This window comes from Zonotrichia leucophrys, chromosome 20 (assembly GCF_028769735.1).
Source record: "Zonotrichia leucophrys gambelii isolate GWCS_2022_RI chromosome 20, RI_Zleu_2.0, whole genome shotgun sequence".
Classification (NCBI taxonomy): Eukaryota; Metazoa; Chordata; class Aves; order Passeriformes; family Passerellidae; genus Zonotrichia; species Zonotrichia leucophrys.
Window position 1 is genome coordinate 8,631,704 of NC_088189.1, and position 18,855 is coordinate 8,650,558.

General features: G+C 53.0%; 1 protein-coding gene across 1 annotated transcript; it reads left to right on the forward strand.

Moving 5' to 3' along the window:
- Positions 1 to 4,408: 4,408 nt before the first annotated feature.
- GDAP1L1 (ganglioside induced differentiation associated protein 1 like 1) lies at positions 4,409 to 18,446 on the forward strand. The gene is made up of 6 exons (XM_064730040.1): positions 4,409 to 4,725; positions 7,069 to 7,261; positions 11,760 to 11,933; positions 13,990 to 14,087; positions 14,209 to 14,323; positions 17,055 to 18,446. Exons 1-6 carry the CDS (start codon positions 4,546 to 4,548, stop codon positions 17,396 to 17,398), a joined length of 1,104 nt encoding a protein of 367 aa, XP_064586110.1. The 5' UTR covers positions 4,409 to 4,545; the 3' UTR covers positions 17,399 to 18,446.
- Positions 18,447 to 18,855: the final 409 nt, after the last annotated feature.

Sequence of the window (18,855 nt, forward strand, 5' to 3'; positions counted from 1 at the left end):
TGAGATTTAAAATCCAAATAAATCAAAAATCAAGAATACAACTAAAACTCATTTTGCTCTGAAGTTTCATGCATATATTTAGCATGCAGTATTTGCTCTTACTCAAATTAAATGTAACTGATTTCTACATTTCCTCTTGTCACCTCCCCCTTCCATCTCTATCCTGCAATACCCACACACACTCTGGGTTTTCTCCACTTTCCCTTCTTTCTCCCTACAGAAAATCTGGTGTCATATGTATTTTGCTTGTAAACATAATATTTAGTATCAGCTATCTTTGCTGCTGCTATTTTTTGGAGGGTGTTTCTGCTTCAGCAGAGGGTATCTGCTCCTATTTTTATTCCTGTTTTGGTTCTGTGCCCTCTTTAACACCATGGGAATTGTTGCTAGACAGAGGGTTGTTTCCCTGCCTCTTGGTGAGCCCTGATCCACAGTCCATGTGTGTGAAGCTGAGGCGCAGCTCTTCCACAGGCACAAAAATGGTTATTTAAGCCTGATATTGGTTGTCCCCACTCCTTTCTGCATCTGGAGCCTAATGAAGGGGCACAGCAAGGCCCTGCTATAGAAATGTGGAGTTACAGCCTGCTCAAGGTCACCTTGGGGCAGTTTCTGCTGTGCTGCTCTGGAATAAAGTGTGCAGAACCCTGGGAAGTGTCTGGGCTGCTGTTACATAAACCCAGTAAGGATGGACAGCGTTGGAGGGCACGTTTTCAGCTGGGGAGCAGGACAATGTGCCACACACCTGCTCTTCCTTCCAAGAGGAGGAATTGGGGAAATCATGGAAGTTAAAAAAGTCCAAGATATAACCTGAAACTGAGGGTTGAGAAATGAATTTAAGTTGCCAGAGCACCAGGTGGGAGGGAGCAGCCTGAGAGCGGGTTCTGAGGGCACACGGTGTCCTGTGGGGGACTGGAGGAGCTGCTAGTGAAGGAGGAAGGAAAAGCGGCAAAAAGACAGTAACTCATTTTGTTTCCTTCCTGAACCCCTGGTTTTGCCAGTGTTTAAGCACATCTAGTGCTGCCTGTGGCAGAGCAAGGACATATTTTGGTTCTTGACTGCAATTGTAAGGTTTACAGCAAATGTACTGGAACACTGCTGGTGACATTTGCACAGTGCAGACCAACCCCTGGGGGTGGATGATGGGCCCTAAGAGAGGCCCAAACTTATTGTTTCCATCAAAACCTTCTCAGTTGAGCTCATCCATGTCACTCTGATAACGCAGTGACTTATTTTTGCTGTCTGCCTGAAACCTCAGGATTTATTGGAAAACTGCATCTTCTCTGGGAATGCCTGCACAGCACCTTTAGCTTGATTGATGAGTAGAGATGCCCTGGTACAAACAGTGCTGAATGCAGCCCTATTGCTCCCAGCTGCTGCTCTACCTGCCCCAACAAGCCTGGGGGATCCTTACTGTGTGTGGATGCTCTAGGATCTGTTCCCAGTCAATCTAGAGAATATGTCTGAAATATTCTGAGAAAGCACCAGTGTCGCAGACATCTTTTATAAAAAATCCTTTCCTTAGGATTTTTCCTCCTGAGAAGCTGAAAAGCCTCAAGAACAAAATGTAAACAATTCTTATCTGCTGCTGTGGAATGCAACAGGTGCATCTGTGATTGGCCCATGTTGGATGTTTCTAATTAATGGCCAATCACAGCCCAGCTGGCTCGGACACAGAGCCCGAGCCACAAGCCTTTGTTATCATTCTTTCTTATTCTATTCTTAGCTAGCCTTCTGATGAAACCTTTTCTTCTATTCTTTTAGTATAGTTTTAATGTAATGTATATCATAAAATAATAAATCAAGCCTTCTGAAACATGGAGTCAGATCCTCGTCTCTTCCCCAATCTGAAAACCTCTGTGAACACCATCACACACCAGTGGACTTGCAGTGCTCCCAGGACTTTCCTGTACCTGATCCCAACTCTCTGCTTCCTATCTCAGCAGACCCAGCTGGGTGTTTTCCATAGCACAAGTCCTTGTCCCTCTGCTATCAGGACTAGTTAAACTGAAGTAGGAAACAGAAGGACACCCTGGATCAATGACAGTTCTTTCCTGCCTTACAGAAGCCAAATCGAATCCAAGCTGAGCTTTACATTGGCAGACACTGAATCAGGCCACTGGGGGGAAAAAAATCAATGGAGCCGTTTCTGGAGCCTGTTTTCCACCCTCTCTTTCTAAAACAGGGAGGGCTCTTCTGTGCCTGCAAAGTCCCGTGACCGACTCCATCCTCCTGTTCTCTCATCTCTGTAATCTTTGCATCAGCTCTGAAATTCTTCCCATGGATTCAGAATTCCCAAAATGCCAGCAGCACAATCCTGCTCCCGCGGCACCCTCTGCCAGGGCTGTGCACAGATCCCGTGGGGCAGCCCCACACCGGCCCCTCTGGCACTCAGGGAGGCTCTGTTGGATGCTGGCGATGATCTCAAGGTCACACAAGGTCAGGGGGGCTGGCACCCGTCGTGCCCTTCAAGCCTCGCTCGGTTTAGCAAGCCAAACCCCAGCTAAATGAACAGTCCCCTAGAGAGGCTCCGTGTGCCTGCAGGACCCGGAGGGATGCAGTAAATAAACCCTGTCGTGTTTTGCTCCCCACGGCGCAGCACGAATCCATCACAAGCTGTACCACTAGATGGGGCCGTCTGGACAGCGATCCAGGGAGAGCAGCAGCTGCCTGGCCAACCCATCCCTGCCTTTCCTGCCCCACCGTGTCCCCCTTCTGTGCAAGGAGCCCCCAAAAACCCCTGCAGCGAGGGGAGGCTGTGGAGCAGGGGCAGGGTGATGCTACATGGGGGGCCAGCTCTTCAAAGCTCAGTTTTCCCTCGTTTTTGCAGCCCCAAGGAGAGGCCAAACAAGAGCCTGTCCCTGTGGGGACTCTGAGGGCAGTTCAGGGACTTGGGAGAGAGGTTGTTATTGGGGGCTGTTGCCTATGGGGAGACAGGGAGGAGCCAGGGCAGAGCACAGCACTTGCCAGCCTCACCCCTCTCATCCCCTTCTGCACACCCTGAGGAGCAGAACATCACAACAAGCAAACTATTCATTTCATCCCCCAGTCCCTAGAAAACTGCTCCTTGCACTGTATTCACGCAGCTGGGCACCAGTTTGGCCCTGCTCCCTCCCCATGCTCTTGGGTGAAGCGTGCCTCAGTTTCCCCACTCAAACCAGCTCTTCCAAACCTTCCTGTCTCCATCCTCACCAGCCCCAGTGGTTCACATGAGAGCCCTCACACAGCCCTGAGTCACAGGCTGGCTCCCTGTGCCTGCAGGGCCTGTCCCCATCCTCACCAGAACCTGTCCCTACAACACCCCTGACTGGACTGGCTTTATCTGCTGGCACTGGCAATAGCTCCAAGGGTGGAAAAATATCACCAGGCTCCCAGATTGCTGCAGATGAGGCATAACAAAGCCAAGTGTCATAAAGCACAAGTCCAGATGTCCAGGTCACTGCATCCAACTGCCTACACACCTGTGCCTGCAAACCTCTGTGTGATGCTCACAGGGCTTGGAGAGCAGCAGCAGCTCCAGAAGCCCCAGTGCCCTCTGAGTGTCCTGGCTGTTTGGAATTGTGGAATTCTGGAAAGTGATCCCCAGCTGTGCCCACTTTGTCCAGTTTGGGATCTGGCACACACCAAAGGCTCCTGGGCTTTTTGTATGGGCTACATAATACCCAATAGGCAGCAATTAATTCGTGCTCTCCAAAGATAATTGAATATCTTTAAAGAGCCATTCTTTGTGTGACGATTGAAAGGCAGACACCTTCTAGGCATTTTAAAACCAGTGTCCATCACTGTGGCTATTCTTTACACATCCGCCATATCTAAAGCACTCAAAAAAAATCTTAATCTCTACTGAAAAATGTTCTCAGGCAGCCGCAGGGATTGGAGCTGCCCTGTGCCTACATACCTGTGCCTGCAAACCTCCGTGTGATGCTCACAGGGCTTGGAGAGCAGCAGCAGCTCCAGAAGCCCCAGTGCCCTCTGAGTCTCCTGGCCAGTTCGGAATTGTGACACACCTTGCTTTTGTACGGGCTACTTAACACCCAATAGGCAGCAATTAATTCGTGCTCTCCAAAGATAATTGAAAATCTTTAAAGAGCCATTCCTTGTGTGAAGATTGCAAGGCAGACACCTTCTAGGCATTTCAAAGGCAGTGTCCATCACTGTGGCTATTCTTTACACATCCGCCATATCTAAAACACTCAAAAAAAAAAAAATCCTAATCTCTGCTGAAAAATGTTCTTAGGCAGCCGCAGGGGTTGGAGCTGCCCCGGATTGCCGAGCTGGCAGGCGGGAGCCTCCTCTCGGGAAGCGATGCCTGCACGTTTCCGTGGGAGCCCCGCCACGCGCGGGCACGGGCGGCGAGCCCAGCGGCGGCACCGGGAGCGGCACCGGGAGCGGCACCGGGAGCGGCACCGGGAGCGGCCCGAGCCGTGACCCGCGCCCGCAGTGCCCGGGGGCCGGGGCTGCCCCGGGGATGGGCTGCCTGGAGCCCATGTGATGTGATGCGGGGCTGGCGCCGCTCTCCCGTCCCTCTCCCGCTCGCTCGCTGCTGTCATGGCGACTCCCAATAATGTTACTCCCACCAACTGCAGCTGGTGGCCCATCTCGGCGCTGGAGAACAGCGCGGGGAAATCCACGGAAGGCGAGGAAAATCACGACCCGACGGACCCCGCTCTCAAATCGCAGGACACATTGGTTTTGTACCACTGGACCCAGTCTTTCAGCTCACAAAAGGTAAAGAGAGCGATCGCTCGGCCGGGCGCTGGGGCGAGAATCACCTCCAGGTGCCAGGGCATCGCTTTGCTAGGGAGGATGGATGGATGGACGGATGGATGGACGGATGGATGGATGCACTGGGGGAGAGCGAGGGGCTCAGCCCCGTGGCTGGCCGGGGCAGCAGCGTGCGGCCAGGCAGATCTTTGTACCTTTTACAGCATCTGCCTGGGGAGGGGATGGGGATGAGGATGAGGATGGGGGGAGCTCGGCCAAATCTTGTCTTTGCTTTGGTATCACGGCTTGCACCGGGAGCCGCCTCGGCTTTTGTGCTCGCTGCCAGCCCCACACTGGCGTGGCCGGGAGCGCAGACAAAGGCAGAGCCGGGCCGGGACCACCCTGATGCTGCTGATGCTGATGCTGCGGGAGGAGAGGCAGCCCGAGCCAGGCTGGTACCCGGGAGAGCATCCCGGACCCCGGCACGCAGCGATGATTCACCCCTCACACTGCAGCAGCGCCCTGGAAATTCTATTCCCGGATTGCCCCAGCAAGAAATCCCGTTTTCCACACAATAGTAAATGCTCATTTCGCAGCACGGCAGCTGTGTAGCAAACCCAGCCTTCACCCCCAGCCTCAAACCCCGCATCATTCCTAAGCCATGAACACCATATGGAGAATGGGCTGCTCGCAGGGGTGGGTGTCGGAACACCAAGTTCCCGGTGCCAGGGCCTCCCCGAGCTGCACAGCCCGGCGGGAGGGCCGGGCAGAGGTGCCCGTTCCTGCCAGCAGACACAAAGGAGGGAGGATGCCCGATGCAGCAGGGGGCTGCACATGGTCGGCGGGATCCGCACTGCCGGGGATGCTCGTGCCCGGCTCCCCTCGCAATTCCCGGGAATGTTTTGTCACCCCAGCCTGGGATCCCCTTTGGGGTGTTGGCAGGGACCCCGGCTGCCTCCTGCCAGGCCTTCAGCTCCTGAAAGCAGCACGGGGAGCCTTGGGCTGGATACCCCTGATGGTACTGGATACCCCGGGTGGTACTGGATACCCCGGGTGGTGCTGGCTGAGGTTTATTTATCAGCTGGGAGGAAAAGGCCAGGAGCGAGTTGCAGTTGAGGAACCCTTTCTCTTGGAAGGAAGGAACCAGGAGGAACCAGGGTTTCTCTTGTTTGACTTTAAAAGAAAAAAAATTAACTTGCCAGTCCTGTGAATAATTAATGACTAATTCCCCAGGAACTCTGAAGTACTCACAGAAAGGCTTATATATGTTAAATTGTATTTTTAGCTGCTGCTAGTTGGATGAAAACAAGTACTTTTGCCTCATTCGGTGGTTCTGTAAATCATGGCTTTCTCACATCCCCCGTGGGCCTTTTTTTTTTTTTTTGTGTTTGACATACTTAGTTCATAATAGTCAGGTTTTATAACCCAGAAGCCCAAAATGCCATCCCTGAGTGCATATTCAGCACTGTCTCATGCACAGAGCAGAGCAGCAGGATCAGCCCTGAGGTGGGGATGGTGATGGTGTCCCACATTCAGCCCCACTCCTGCCTCCTCCTGCCCCTCTGCAAGGCAAGAGTCACCTTTCCCACCCTGAGATGTGTGGGTGCCATCCCTGCCATGCTGGGCAGGCCCAGGGCTGGAGGAGGGCAGGGGAAGGGGAAGGGGAAGGGGGATGCAGCAGGTTTGACACAAGAGGTGTGAAGGTGCTGGGTGATGCCCTGGAGATAATGTCAGCATGGAGGAAGAGGAGGAGGAGGAATGCTGTGCAGGGTCACAGGGGCTGCCTGGAACTTCTCACAGAACAGAGCCTTCACCTGGCAAAGGCAGAGTCCACTCCTGAGAGTGGAACATACCTGAGTCAGCATCCAGGTCTCCTTCAGCCAGCCAGCAGCACTCACTGGGTACACGTGTAAGCATAACATTGCTGCAGCCCTGCTTCCTCCTCTTCCTCCTCTTCCTCCTCTTCCTCCTCCTTTTCTTCCTCAGTACGTGCTGGGATTCACAGCCACATCACTGCCCCAGCTGGAGAGCTCCTGCCTCCCTCCACCCATGAGGGATTGACTCTCCTCTGCCTGTCACACAGGCCACCGGGACCAGGGAGGATGGTCTATGATTCTGAGAACACAGGATGGGTTTAGGTATCCCCTCTTTGCCAGAAAAACAAATTCTTTGCAGCTGTCCCATGGCCACAGCTGCTTGGCTTCTTGCAGGGCAAGCCCGTGATCCTGGCACGTCAGGATTAAGTTTAAGTTAACTTAAACTGTGCTTAAGTTTTAGGGAAGGGTCTGGGGGTGTAATGGGGTAGTGGGGACTGGAGAGCAGCTCAGAGTGCTGGCTGAGCCCTTTCTCCCTGGCTGCCTGCCCCAGGTGCGGCTGGTGATCGCAGAGAAGGGGCTGCCCTGCGAGGAGCGGGACGTCAGCATGCCCCTGATGGAGCACAAGGAGCCCTGGTTCATGCGGCTCAACCTGGGCGAGGAGGTGCCCGTCATCATCCACAGGGACAACATCATCAGCGACTACAACCAGATCATCGACTACATGGAGAAGAACTTCACGGGAGGTAAGGCAAGGCTGGGCTCTGCCTCAGAGGAAATTCGTGTCTAGTCCACATTTTAAACTGATCTACTTTTTTCCTTTAAAGTTTCATCTTCACCCCAGAAAATCAGCAAGACACCAGCCCTCCCCAGACTTCTATGTTTTCCCATGAAATTGAAGAATTTCCAGCAGAAATCCCTTGCTGGAGAGCTCTGAGGGGTGTGGCAGCTAAGTTCCCCTTTTTCTGTCCTGGAAGTCAGGCTTCCAAACCAGGCAGTTTCTGTCAGTCCCCACGGTGCATGGTGGCATTTCACCAGAGTCCCCACTGGGGCACAGCCCATGGGAACACTTCTGACTTTAGACACATCTGTGCTTTGTCCCTGGGTAATTGTATAAAGGGGCAAAAGGGCCTCTGCTGAGAGAAGGTGGGTGTAAGCTGTGTGCTGCTGCTCCTCTCCCCTCTTCCTCCAGGATTCCTGGGCCAGGGGACCCTGCTGTCCCTGCTGTGCCTCTGAGAAAACAGCCTCTTAAAAGTGAAAACCAGCCAGCAGTGCTGAGGACCATGGGAGGATGATGTGACACAAACCCAGAGGAAGGGACAGCCAGGAGAGGGAAGCTCATATTCCCCTGGAGCAGGGTTGCAGGCCCGCTGAGCCTGGCACACCGGGATGCTGAGGCAGAGCTCAAAGCCAGCTTTGCTCAGCAGCCTCTCCCTGGCATCTCACACCCCTTCACCCTCATCCCCCCAATCCTGGGGCTGCTGGGCTGGGACACCCACAGGGCAGGCTTCAAAGCTGAGCAGGGATCTTGGGCTTTGCCATCACGATGTTCAGCCCAGCATCCATCCCCTTGCAACAGAGACATCAAAAACATCTCAAAATAGCTCCCGGAGCCAGGGCTCCTTGCCAGCTCAGCTGCTGTCCTCTCCTGGCCCCACCACTGCGCTGCTGCTCCATGGAGGCAAAGAGATCCCTCCCAGAGGGGCAGCAGGAGAATCCCACACGAGCAGCATGTCCTAGGGAATGGCAGCTGCTTTCCTGCCTGGCAGCAGCCCCAGCACGGGGGACATCAGGGGGTGTCAGTCCCTGCACCACTTCAGCTGGTCTCTGCGAAGGGCAGGTGGTCTGACATATGTGACAACAGGCTGTCCCCAGCAGGAGGGGCACACAGAGCTGTCCGAGCACTGGGAAACTCCTCTCGTTGAGGTTTTCCAGCCAGGTGCGGTTTCTGACCTTTTTGCTGGGAAATGGAGAGGGGAAGCTCCAGGAAAGAGGGCCCAGAGCATCACTCCCGGCTCCATCACATCACCCAGCAGTGCAGCTGCCAAAAGCATTGCCAGGATGTGGCAGTGCTGATCTGAGGGGAATCAGCCACTTTGCAGAGATGTGTACAGTTTGAAAAGGCCTTTACAGGGTATTTTTACTGAGCTGTGTTTTCCCTGGGCTAAGGGCATGGCCTTTATCAGCTGCTTACACACACTGGGGTCCAGCTATCAGTAAAGGGTAGTGTGTGGGTAAATGTTTTCATTTTCCCAAAAATAGCAGTGAATAGTGCCAATAAGCCACATTTGAGGATGTTTCTCACTAGGACACTGCCCAGCAGCGCCTAAAAAGCCAGAAACTGATCAGGGCAATATTTCTTCCAGGCAGGAGTGTCCTCCAAGGTCTGCACCCCCTTGCACAGCCACAGAGTGCAACAGCAGCCTCTATGTGCAGGTTGCTGTGGCATGTAAAGGCAAGTCAGGCCATCCCAATGAAAAACCTCCCTGGAACATGCTGAAGGACGTGGGCTGGTGGCCAGCACGCTGCTATTTCATTGTGGTTGCTCCATCTTCCTGCGGGATGGAGCAGTCCCTCTGCATGTGCTGTTCCCAGCCTCAGCCCCAGCCCTTTGGCTGCTGGCCAGGAGCCCTGTGGAAGGAGCACACAAGCTGTAGGTCAGTAGTTGTTTCACTCATCTGGTCACTTTTCTCGGGTGGAAAATCCCCACTTGGAGAGCTGGAACCCAGACAGGGCAGGCAGGGAGCAGCCCTTGGCAGGGAGGAGCCACCAAAACCTCCCTTTGCTCTGGGGACAGTGACACTGGTGCCTATCAATGGGAATAACTCTGTGGAGCCTTCCAGCAGGGACAGGCTGGGTCAGAGCCATGAGATTTCCAGTACAGGGGGTACCAAAATTTGCCTGGTTCTCATCCAGCCATGGGCACCAGCAGGCACAGTAATGGCAAGGCCAGCTCCTGCCACCAGCTCCTGTCACTTGAGGCCCTCAGACAAGGGGCTGCCCTGCTCACATCTGCTAAATCCTGCCAAAATGACCCAACTCAAGTGGGGACACTGACTGGGATGTGGAGAGCCCAGTGCTGCAGGCAGGATGTGAACAACAGTCAGAGTCCTGGTGGTGGATTTACTCACTGCCTGTAGACACTATAAACATTTATGGTCCCTTAAAAACCTGGGAGAGTTCAAAATCTTGGGGGAGACAAGAGCAATGTTTTGCTTCTTCTGGTGTCACCTGCCATGTATTTTGAGCTGACAGTGTAATAAAAGGCACAATGCAAATTACTATCCATAGAAAGTGAATAAAACCCAACAAGGCAGGGAGGAGCAGAGCCAGCCAGGGCAAGGGATGTTCCTGCAGCTGAGCATGGAGGGAAGATGCACTGGGCTTCTTTGGTCATCTACTCTGATTGCCCATTTGGGGATTTTTAAGGAAGCCCAAGAGAACGAGGTACCTCACTACCACTGGGGTAAAGAACATGTAACTCAAGAGATCCTAAACTCAAATCCCCATCTTTTAGCTCTTTTCTGCAGACCAGGAAGATTTTTCTCCCATTCTAAGAGACGTGAAATTAGAGTGTGGAGATCAGGGCTGGCTGCACTGACCCCAGGGAACAGCAGGGCTGTGGGGCTGGGTAATGACATCCCTACACTGCCCTGTGATCCTGTGGGTTTGCCCATCTCGGGGCACGGGCTGGCTGCACTCCTGGCCGGGATGGGCAGCAGGGAGGGCGAGGGCAGAGCTGGCAGACTCGAGTGAAAGCTCTGCCCCTGGCAGCCCTGCTATCCCAGCAGGATTGCTCCCTGCTGTCCCGAGCAGCTGAGGAGCCGCTAAGGAGCACCTGAGCCCTCGCAGGTGCTGCTGATTTGTGGAAGCAAAACAAACTCCACAACTTTTATGAAAGTTGTGAAGCTGGTATGTTTATTACAGAGCTGGAGGCATGTGGGGACTGCTCCCTTCAAAATATATGTGTACCTCTGGGAACTCGAGATCCTTTTTTATCTCTCTCTCTCAAATACATATGCATGCCTTTTCACAGTAGGTTCACACATATTCATTCTAATGTTTTCACGTGACATTGGCCGCTAATTCTTCTTTATCAGAAGGAATTCCTGGGTCAGGCTGCCCCCTCTATAACAGTCTCTCTCTCTGCCCCCCTTATCTCTATCCTTTGGCTGAAGAATTTTCTCTGAGCATTGGCTTTCTACAAGAACAGGCAGTCAGACTAAACACCTGTGTTTTCGAGCTACAGATTAACTCAAAGATTTGTGAGAATCCATAAATCAGAAAGTTTTGGGAAAGCTGCAAAAGAGACAGCAGAACTGTGATTAGAGCTAAGCAGTAGCCATGAGATAGATCAGCAGAAGAATTACGTAAAAAGTAGAAAAGCAAGGACAAATAGAACAGTGGTTGTGTATTAATGTTTGTCTAGAATAACACCTTAAGCTACAGAAAAGTTTATCTAGCAAGATATTAGGAAGTATTAAGCTTAATAATGGAGCTCTGTGCATTGTGTTTTAAGGCTCCTGCCTGGATGAAATACTGCCCAAATATTATTGTATTCAAAATAAGCAAGCATTGTTTTATTCCAAGGTATATGTGCTTATAGTGGTTGGATAGAACTACTGTCAATGTGCTTTTGCTTTGTGTGATTGGTCAAAAAACGTATAAAGTAAGTTGTAACATTAAGTTCTCGGTCTGCTGCCTGGGATGTAAGCTGGTGGCATCTTCCTGTTGTCATTATATTGCAAAAGTTCTATTGTCATTATATTACAAGGGTTTCATATTTCTAGAGTTTCTAGAGTTTTGTACCGCCTTGATGTTTTCCTGTAGGCAGCTCCTCAAGGCACTGACTCTTCCTTGTCCTTGCAGTAGCCAACTGACTCCAGTTCCCCCCAATCCACTCTTTTCTACCACTCTTCTTATTGGTTATAGGTGTGGCCTGTTAACATCAGGCCTGCTCCTCATCTTTAGTCATTGGTTCAGCTGCAACTCTTTGGGGAATAAGATTACATTCTTCATTCTTCATTTACCCATAATGTATCCCCCTACATCTTCCCATTGTCATAACCATACAATGAGACTGATACTGAAAAATTAAACAGCTCCAGGCACGTTCCTAGCAGTCCCATCCTGTTGGTGATTTGTACAGCGATAGATGTGCATTTCACCTAAATCAAAACCGATTTTTGCTCTGGAGAATTTCCGCCGTGTCTGACCAATAACACCGTTTCCCTGGCCGTGCAGAGAACGTGCCGCAGCTGATCCCCGAGCCGGGCAGCGCGCTGCACTCGCGGGTGCTGCAGTACCGGGAGCTGCTGGACTCGCTGCCCATGGACGCCTACACGCACGGCTGCATCCTGCACCCCGAGCTCACCACCGACTCCATGATCCCAAAGTACGCCACCACTGAGATCCGCAGTAAGTCAGTCGCCTTCCCGGGGGGCTGCTCAGCTCCTCTGGGCTCCACAGCCCACCGTGCTCCTGCTCGTCTCCCCTTCCTCCCAAAGGACAGCTGGGAAATGGCAAAGCACACTGGAGCACCCACAGGGTCCCCACCACACCCAAGAAGCTCTGCCTGCAGCACCCACACAAGTGCAATTCCCTGATCTGGGAACTGCAGGCATCCTAGAGAGACTTCCTAACTCAGGGGGTGTCTGGGCCCCCATGCTTCTCCTCAGTTCTGACCTGGAAATTGCAGGCATCCTAGAGAGACTTCCTAACTCAGGGGGTGTCTGGGCCCCCATGCTTCTCCTCGGCTCTTTCTGGAGCACAGGAATTTGCCCCTCTCCCTGCAATAACTCTAAGGGCAGAGGAGGGAGCAGCCAGATTGAGTTGCAGGCAGGGGATGAATCGGCACAAGTCTGTGTACCTGACCTTCAAGTGCTCATGAAACATTGACGATGCTTAATATAACTCAATGGCAGGAATTGCTCCTGGAGAGAATTCCTGGCCAGAAAAGTGACCTTGTCAGGAGGGTGTTGGCACATCCCAGGTCTCTCCCTTCCTTTAGGGTCCAGCCCCAAGCTGAGCCCATTGAAAACACTGTTCCCAGCCCCATCCCTTTGGTTGTCTGGGTCTCAGATGGCCCTGCTGGGGTGGGATGCACTTGTGCACAGAGAGAAATAGGCAGTTCCTGAGGTGCAGCTTGTGGTCTGCCCTGCCTCTGCTGACACCCATCACAGACAGCTGTCCCCATGTCACCAAGTGTCACCTCCACCCCCAGACCCTGGGCTGACGTAGGCCAAAGGGTGTGGCTGTGATGGCTTCAGCCCCCACCTGCCTCACATCACCTCCCCAGCACTCTGCAGAGGTCTCTGAGCACATCTCCTTGTCCTAACCCTGTCACTGGTGGCGTTTTCCCAAGCCACACAAGGGGTATGAGCAGGTCCATGGGCTGATGGTGTCCTTCCTCCCCAGCTCATCTCCTGCCCCCAGGGAATGGCTCAGCTGCCCTGCTGCAGTGGGTGCTGAGGGGAATCCATGTTGTGGTGTCCCAAGGAGAGGGTGAACCCAGGTTCCAGGCTCTCGCAAGGGGAATGAAATCAGGATGATATCCAGGTCTCCATCTGAGTTGCAGCCCCAGGAGAGCTGCTTGGCAGCCTTAGCAAGCACAAGCTGATGGCAGAAATGGGAAATTCAGCATTTTATAGCAGTGCACAGCCTGCTGCTGGCTCCCACCCCACTGGCCCTGGCACCTCCTGCATCAGCACCCTGGCAGAGCCAAATCCTCCCTTGGTGGAGGAACAAGGAGGGAAAGACAGATGGTCCCTGGCTGGATGATATTAGCCCAACTTTGGGTAATTTATGCTACCCCTTAGGTTACTCTGCCTCTAGGATTCCTTTCTTCCTTTCACTCTGCCCCTTTCCCTCCTTTAGCTCCCTTGCACGAAGCCCTTCCCATCCTCCCTGTGCCCAGAGAGGCAGAGGGGTGAGTGAGCATCTCTCCATGCCCGTGATGGGCCCCACACCAGGGAATTGCAGCCCAAACACCCAGCCAGGGAGGGACAGCTTCACCCAGGAGGGAGCACTCCCTCCCTGCCCCACTGCTCTGAATGCACACCCCAGTGTGGGCAGCCAGCTCAGACATCCCACAGGCTCAGCCTGCTGGGGATGGAGCTGCAGGGGCCAGGTTATGGGCAAGCCCAGGGCTGTGCTTAACCAGCAAGCAACAGACAGAGCTTCAGCAGCTCTAGTGTGAATCCAGCAGGGAAAATGAGGAGCTGAAGCTCCCAGGCTGGGAGTCACCACAGGGAGGGGGTGGTGACTTGGAGCCAGCCCTGCCCTGTGAGATCCCTGGGTGCAGGGAGCCGCACGTCCTCAGATGTGGGAGCACAGCAGCAGCAAGCCATGGATTTGGCCCAATTTTAGCTCTCTGGGATGTTTTCCCTTGGTGCTACAGCCATATTTTGGCTGCAGGATGAGGTGATTTGCTGTCACACACACGGCTCATCCCAGCCTCTCTGTGTCCCCCCAGGACATTTAGCTAATGCCACCACGGACCTGATGAAGCTGGACCATGAAGAGGAGCCACAGCTCTCTGAGCCTTACCTCTCCAAGCAGAAGAAGCTCATGGTGAGTGGGTGAAAGCCACACACATCCCTGGTGCTGGGGGAACACAGACCTGCCATGGGCACCTGGTGCTTTGTGTCCCTGTATCCACTTATTCCACATTCTAACCCTGCTCTCCACCCAGGCCAAGATCCTGGAGCACGACAATGTGACCTACTTGAAGAAGATCCTTGGAGAACTTGGGATGGTGCTCGACCAGATTGAGGCTGAGCTGGAGAAAAGGAAATTGGAGTACCAAGGTAGGCACTGGGCTGTGCTCCCACACGAGGCTGAGGTGCAACACCAGAAACAGCCAAGATTTGCACCTGATGAACAGCTCCCATGGAACAACCACTGCCGGGTCTGGGGCTGCCTCTGGGCTCTCCTGCTTTTGGGTACACTGATGTTGTTGCAGCCATGCTCTTACTAACCTGTGGCAAACCACCCCTGCACCCTTTGCCACAGGGAACAGCAGGAGCCCAGTCCTCATGGGTGCTCTTTGGGAGCCCCAAAGTCACCTCAGGGTGATGGCAGGTGCCCTTTACCCCAGCAAGGTACTGACAGTGACTGATGCTCTGTCTGGCTTAGGAAGCAGCAGGCTGGCCCCAGCACCACGAGGAGCTGAAAGTGCAGAGATGGGGATGTGTGCCACAGAAAACCCTCACATCACCAGGCTGTGGCACATCCCAGAGGAGCACGGGCAGGGAAACCCAGGAATCTGAGGGGCCCTGGAGGGCAGAGCCCTTACAGAGCCTGCGTCACAGACCAGCAGGTGGGAGACAGGGACACCAGCCATCCCTGACAGCCAACAACGGTGCTGGGAGCCTGCCCAGAGCTGCCCTGGCAGTCAGGGGTGCCTGGGCACAGCTGGGCAGCGCTTGTCCTGCCATCACCCCTGGGTGATGCCAGCCTTCCTCCTCTGTGCCTCACTGCTGGCAGCGCTCAGAGCCCTGGCCCCGAGGGCTGCCAGCACCAGGGGCAGGTGCAGAGCAGAGCCCAGGCACAGTCAGTGAGGGGATGGTCCCACAGCTGGCCCTGCCCCGGGGAGCCCTGCGTCACTCAGGGCCACCCTGGAGAGCCTCGGAGGTGCCAAGGTGGGGCCCTGCAGGGCAGGGGGCTGGGGATTTACCAGGAGCCCTGATGTGCTCACTGTGGCATCCTGCCTTGCCCTAATTTCCTCAAACACCCTCATTAACCACTGTGAGGGCTGGGACAGCAGAATTCAGCCTAATGAGATGCCCTGGGAGGACATCCCAGGTGCCTGGAGCAGAGGCATCACTGCTGCTGCATTGCCAGCACCCAGGTGCTCCAATGCCTTCAGTCCTGGTGTGCTGCTCCTGCCCTCTGCTCCAGAGCCCCAAACTCCCACCCTGTGCCCATGGTCAGGATGTCAGCAGTGGGCAGGATCGCCACTTTGGCAAGCTCCCAGGAGCTGCAGTGCAGCAGCTCTGCTCCCACGCAGCCCAGGCTGCAGCAGAGCAGGGTGGGAAGTGCTGCAGCAGCACCAGGAGACCCCAGCCACAGGCACCCCCTTCAGCAGGGACAGACTGAGCCCAGCTGGGGCTGCTGGGCATGCAAAGAGAAGAGGTGTTTGTGCTTCCACCCCACTGGGTGCTGGGCCGGGCTGCAAGGGGCTCCAGACTCAGCAGAGGTTCCAGCCCAGAGCCAGGAGGGACAGAGGGACAGGGCTGGATCACAGCTCTCTCCTGAATTCACCATCCCCTCATGTGCTTCCTCCTTCACCTGCAGCAGCTCCTGGAGTGATGCAGCTGCCTCAGCCCTGCTCCCCTCACCGCTGAGCAGCAGCACCCACAGGGTCCCAGCCCACCCGAGAAGCTCTGGCTGCAGCACCAGCACGAGTCATTAGTCACTGAAAATATTTATTGATTAATTAGGCACAGGCAATCTGTCCACTTGGGCAGTGCCTCCAACAGGATCTGGCAGGCTGCCAAGCAGCCACAAATGAAGGTTGCTAATTACCCATAATTGCCCCAGCCTGGTCCTGCAGCAGCTGCAGTGCCTGCCCTGGGGTGCTCTAATGGAGCCCCTCTTCTCTTTCCTGACACAATAGCCACAGCACAATGAAGAGCCCCAGAATCAGGAATCTGGAGCAAAGCTGACTGAGGGTGGATTTTTGTGTCCCTTCTGATGTTCTTTACCTGCACCTTCTTTCATCTCCCTCAGCTCCATCCCAGCCCAGCTCCTCGGTATTGAAAGGGCACTGAGGGAGTGCTTAACAATATCCTGGCCTGAAACTGCTTTTTCCAGCCTAACAGCAGCTTGGTTTATTTTTGGATGTCTCTCTAGTGGGGTTATTTCTGGGATCACCCATTATCAGGGGTTCTCACCCCTTCAGTGTCTTTCTTCATGTCCTGCACTCACCCTGAGCTCTGTCTCCCCAAAATCCTGGCTCTTGACACAGAGGTGCTGCCAGTTTTGGTGTCCTGGAGCAGGGTCCCTGGTACAGGAGAGAGAACAAAGGCAGAACCTCAGCACACACAGGAGAGCAGCCAGGCCATGCAGCAAATGGTTTTGATTCCTGAGGATTTCTCATATCCCTAAAATAGGCCAGGTTGACGTGACACTCCTGAAACAGCTCCTGGTGCTGCCAAGGGCAGACACTGCTGCTGTCCCCGAGCACTGACACAGCAGGAGGGGTCACTGCACAGCATCTTCCTTCAAGGGGAGCAAAGGGCTCTTTTCCAGGGATCTCCTACTGCTCTTGACTTGGGGGAGAGGCAGCATAGCTGCTTTGCAGCCAGTAATTTGTGTATTCACATCACATCATCATCAATCATCATCTCCTATTCCCAGCTTTTGGCACCCCAGACTCTCCATCACAGTACATGGGCTCTGAGCTCCTGGCCCATCAAAGAGCTGGGAAAAAACACCCGAGATCTACAAATGTTCCTGCCTATGTGGACCTTTTAGCAAGATTTTAGGTGCCTCCCCAAGGGATTCTTACCTCTGCTCTGTCTCTTCTCTCTCCAGGGCAGAAATGTGAACTTTGGCTCTGCGGATGCGTCTTCACTTTGGCTGATGTCTTGTTAGGAGCCACCCTGCACCGCCTCAAGTTTCTGGGACTCTCTAAGAAATACTGGGAGGATGGCAGCAGACCCAACCTACAGTCCTTCTTCGACAGGATACAGAAACGCTTCGCCTTCAGGAAAGTTTTGGGAGACATCCACACCACGCTGCTCTCTGCAGTGGTACCCAACGCCTTCAGGCTGGTCAAGCGGAAACCTCCCTCCTTCCTTGGAGCCTCCTTCCTGATGGGATCTCTGGGGGGAATGGGATATTTTGCTTATTGGTACTTAAAGAAAAAATACATCTAGTGCTGACTGCTTGGTGTTTAGTTTGGTGTCTCTGTGCTGTGTGAAATTATGATGAAGCCTCAGTAACTGTAATGAAATTTGAAGCAAGGTAATGAATAATTATATTGTTTAATGTAACATTCCATAGTCTAGAAGTAGAAACCTATACTGCAAGGAAATAAGACAACAACAACAACAACAACAACAACAAAAAAGCGTCAACTTGTAAATGCCTTTTTTAGGTTTAGGTATTCAACTCCAGCCAGAGGCTCAAGGGTTCATGGGCTCAGCCCTGCCCACTGGGAAGTGGCACTGCCTCCAGCACCACCAGCTCCAGGGGGACAGACAGAATCCCAGGAGGCTTCCCAACACCCAAGTTGACTACTGGGACTTGGATACTTGGTCCTGTGCGTTTGTGTTTCCAAATTGTTCACTGGCCACATTTCACACATGCAGGTAGTGGGGACTTTCTTCTTCTAGAAGGCGTTGTGTTGTCGTGCTCGGAGCAGGGTGCAGTAGCTGGTCACAGTCAAGGTGGATTTCTGTTCTTCAAGTATTCCATTTTAAAAATTATTTTCATTAAAAGGAATATTTTTTATTGAGCTGCTCTTAGAATGTATCCACTTTCTACGTCTGGTTTTGGTGGGCTTTTTTTTAAAAGAATTTAATGTCTGTCTTTAACTGCAGCACTTTTTCCTTGAGATAAATCATTTTGACTTTCATCCTGAATTCTGGCACATGAAGGAGATTATTGTTTTAAGCCTTTTGGCTCTGTCTCTTGAGTTTTCTTTCACGGATTTGCAAAGCATCTTTCACCAACTGAGCATATTTGGACTCTGAAAAAGTACAACCATTTTCAGAACTTTTCAGCACTTTCCTGAAGGCGCTTTGGCTTTCTTCCATCGGGGGCTCTTTTCTGTCATTTCCTCGCTGTGTGTTTTCTTAGGGACACTTTGCACAGAATCACATTGATGACTTTCTTGTGCCTTTTGCATGCTGGAAAGAATAACAGGCCTCACTGCTACTCATGCTTTGGAAACTGAGATCCTCAATAAACCATATGGGAGGAGTAATGGCTTCGCATCTCTAAATGTGTTCCACATCCTTCTGGTCCCAGTGCAAGGCATGCCCCAGGGCACTGGGATGTGCAGGTGGTTTGTGCTTTGCCTCATGTACTGCACTGGTATAAAACTTGCATGGAAATTATATGTATTCCTCTCCCAACCACTCATTTCTGTCAGCACTCAGCCTGCTGGCTTTCCAGGCACTCCAGTGATCCCTGGGAGCTGTGCTGTATCTCAGGGCTTGGGAATGAATGCCAAGGGTGGCTGAAATAACAGGAATTGCATTTGCCTCTGATTCAAAGGTTATCTTTATGCATTTGAAAGCAGCAACCTTTCCCAGGACCTTTTGGTACAACCTGGCAGCCACAGAATTGGGAATATTTAGCAGGAATTAAAGGGGATGAGCACATCGAG

Excerpts from the sequence above, each read along its gene's own strand:
- GDAP1L1 (XM_064730040.1), top strand. The coding sequence starts at position 4,546 with ATGGCGACTCCCAATAATGTTACTCCCACCAACTGCAGCTGGTGGCCC. Across the intron at positions 4,726-7,068 it reads AGTCTTTCAGCTCACAAAAG|GTGCGGCTGGTGATCGCAGA; the intron begins GTAAAGAGAGCG and ends TGCCTGCCCCAG. Across the intron at positions 7,262-11,759 it reads GGAGAAGAACTTCACGGGAG|AGAACGTGCCGCAGCTGATC; the intron begins GTAAGGCAAGGC and ends CTGGCCGTGCAG.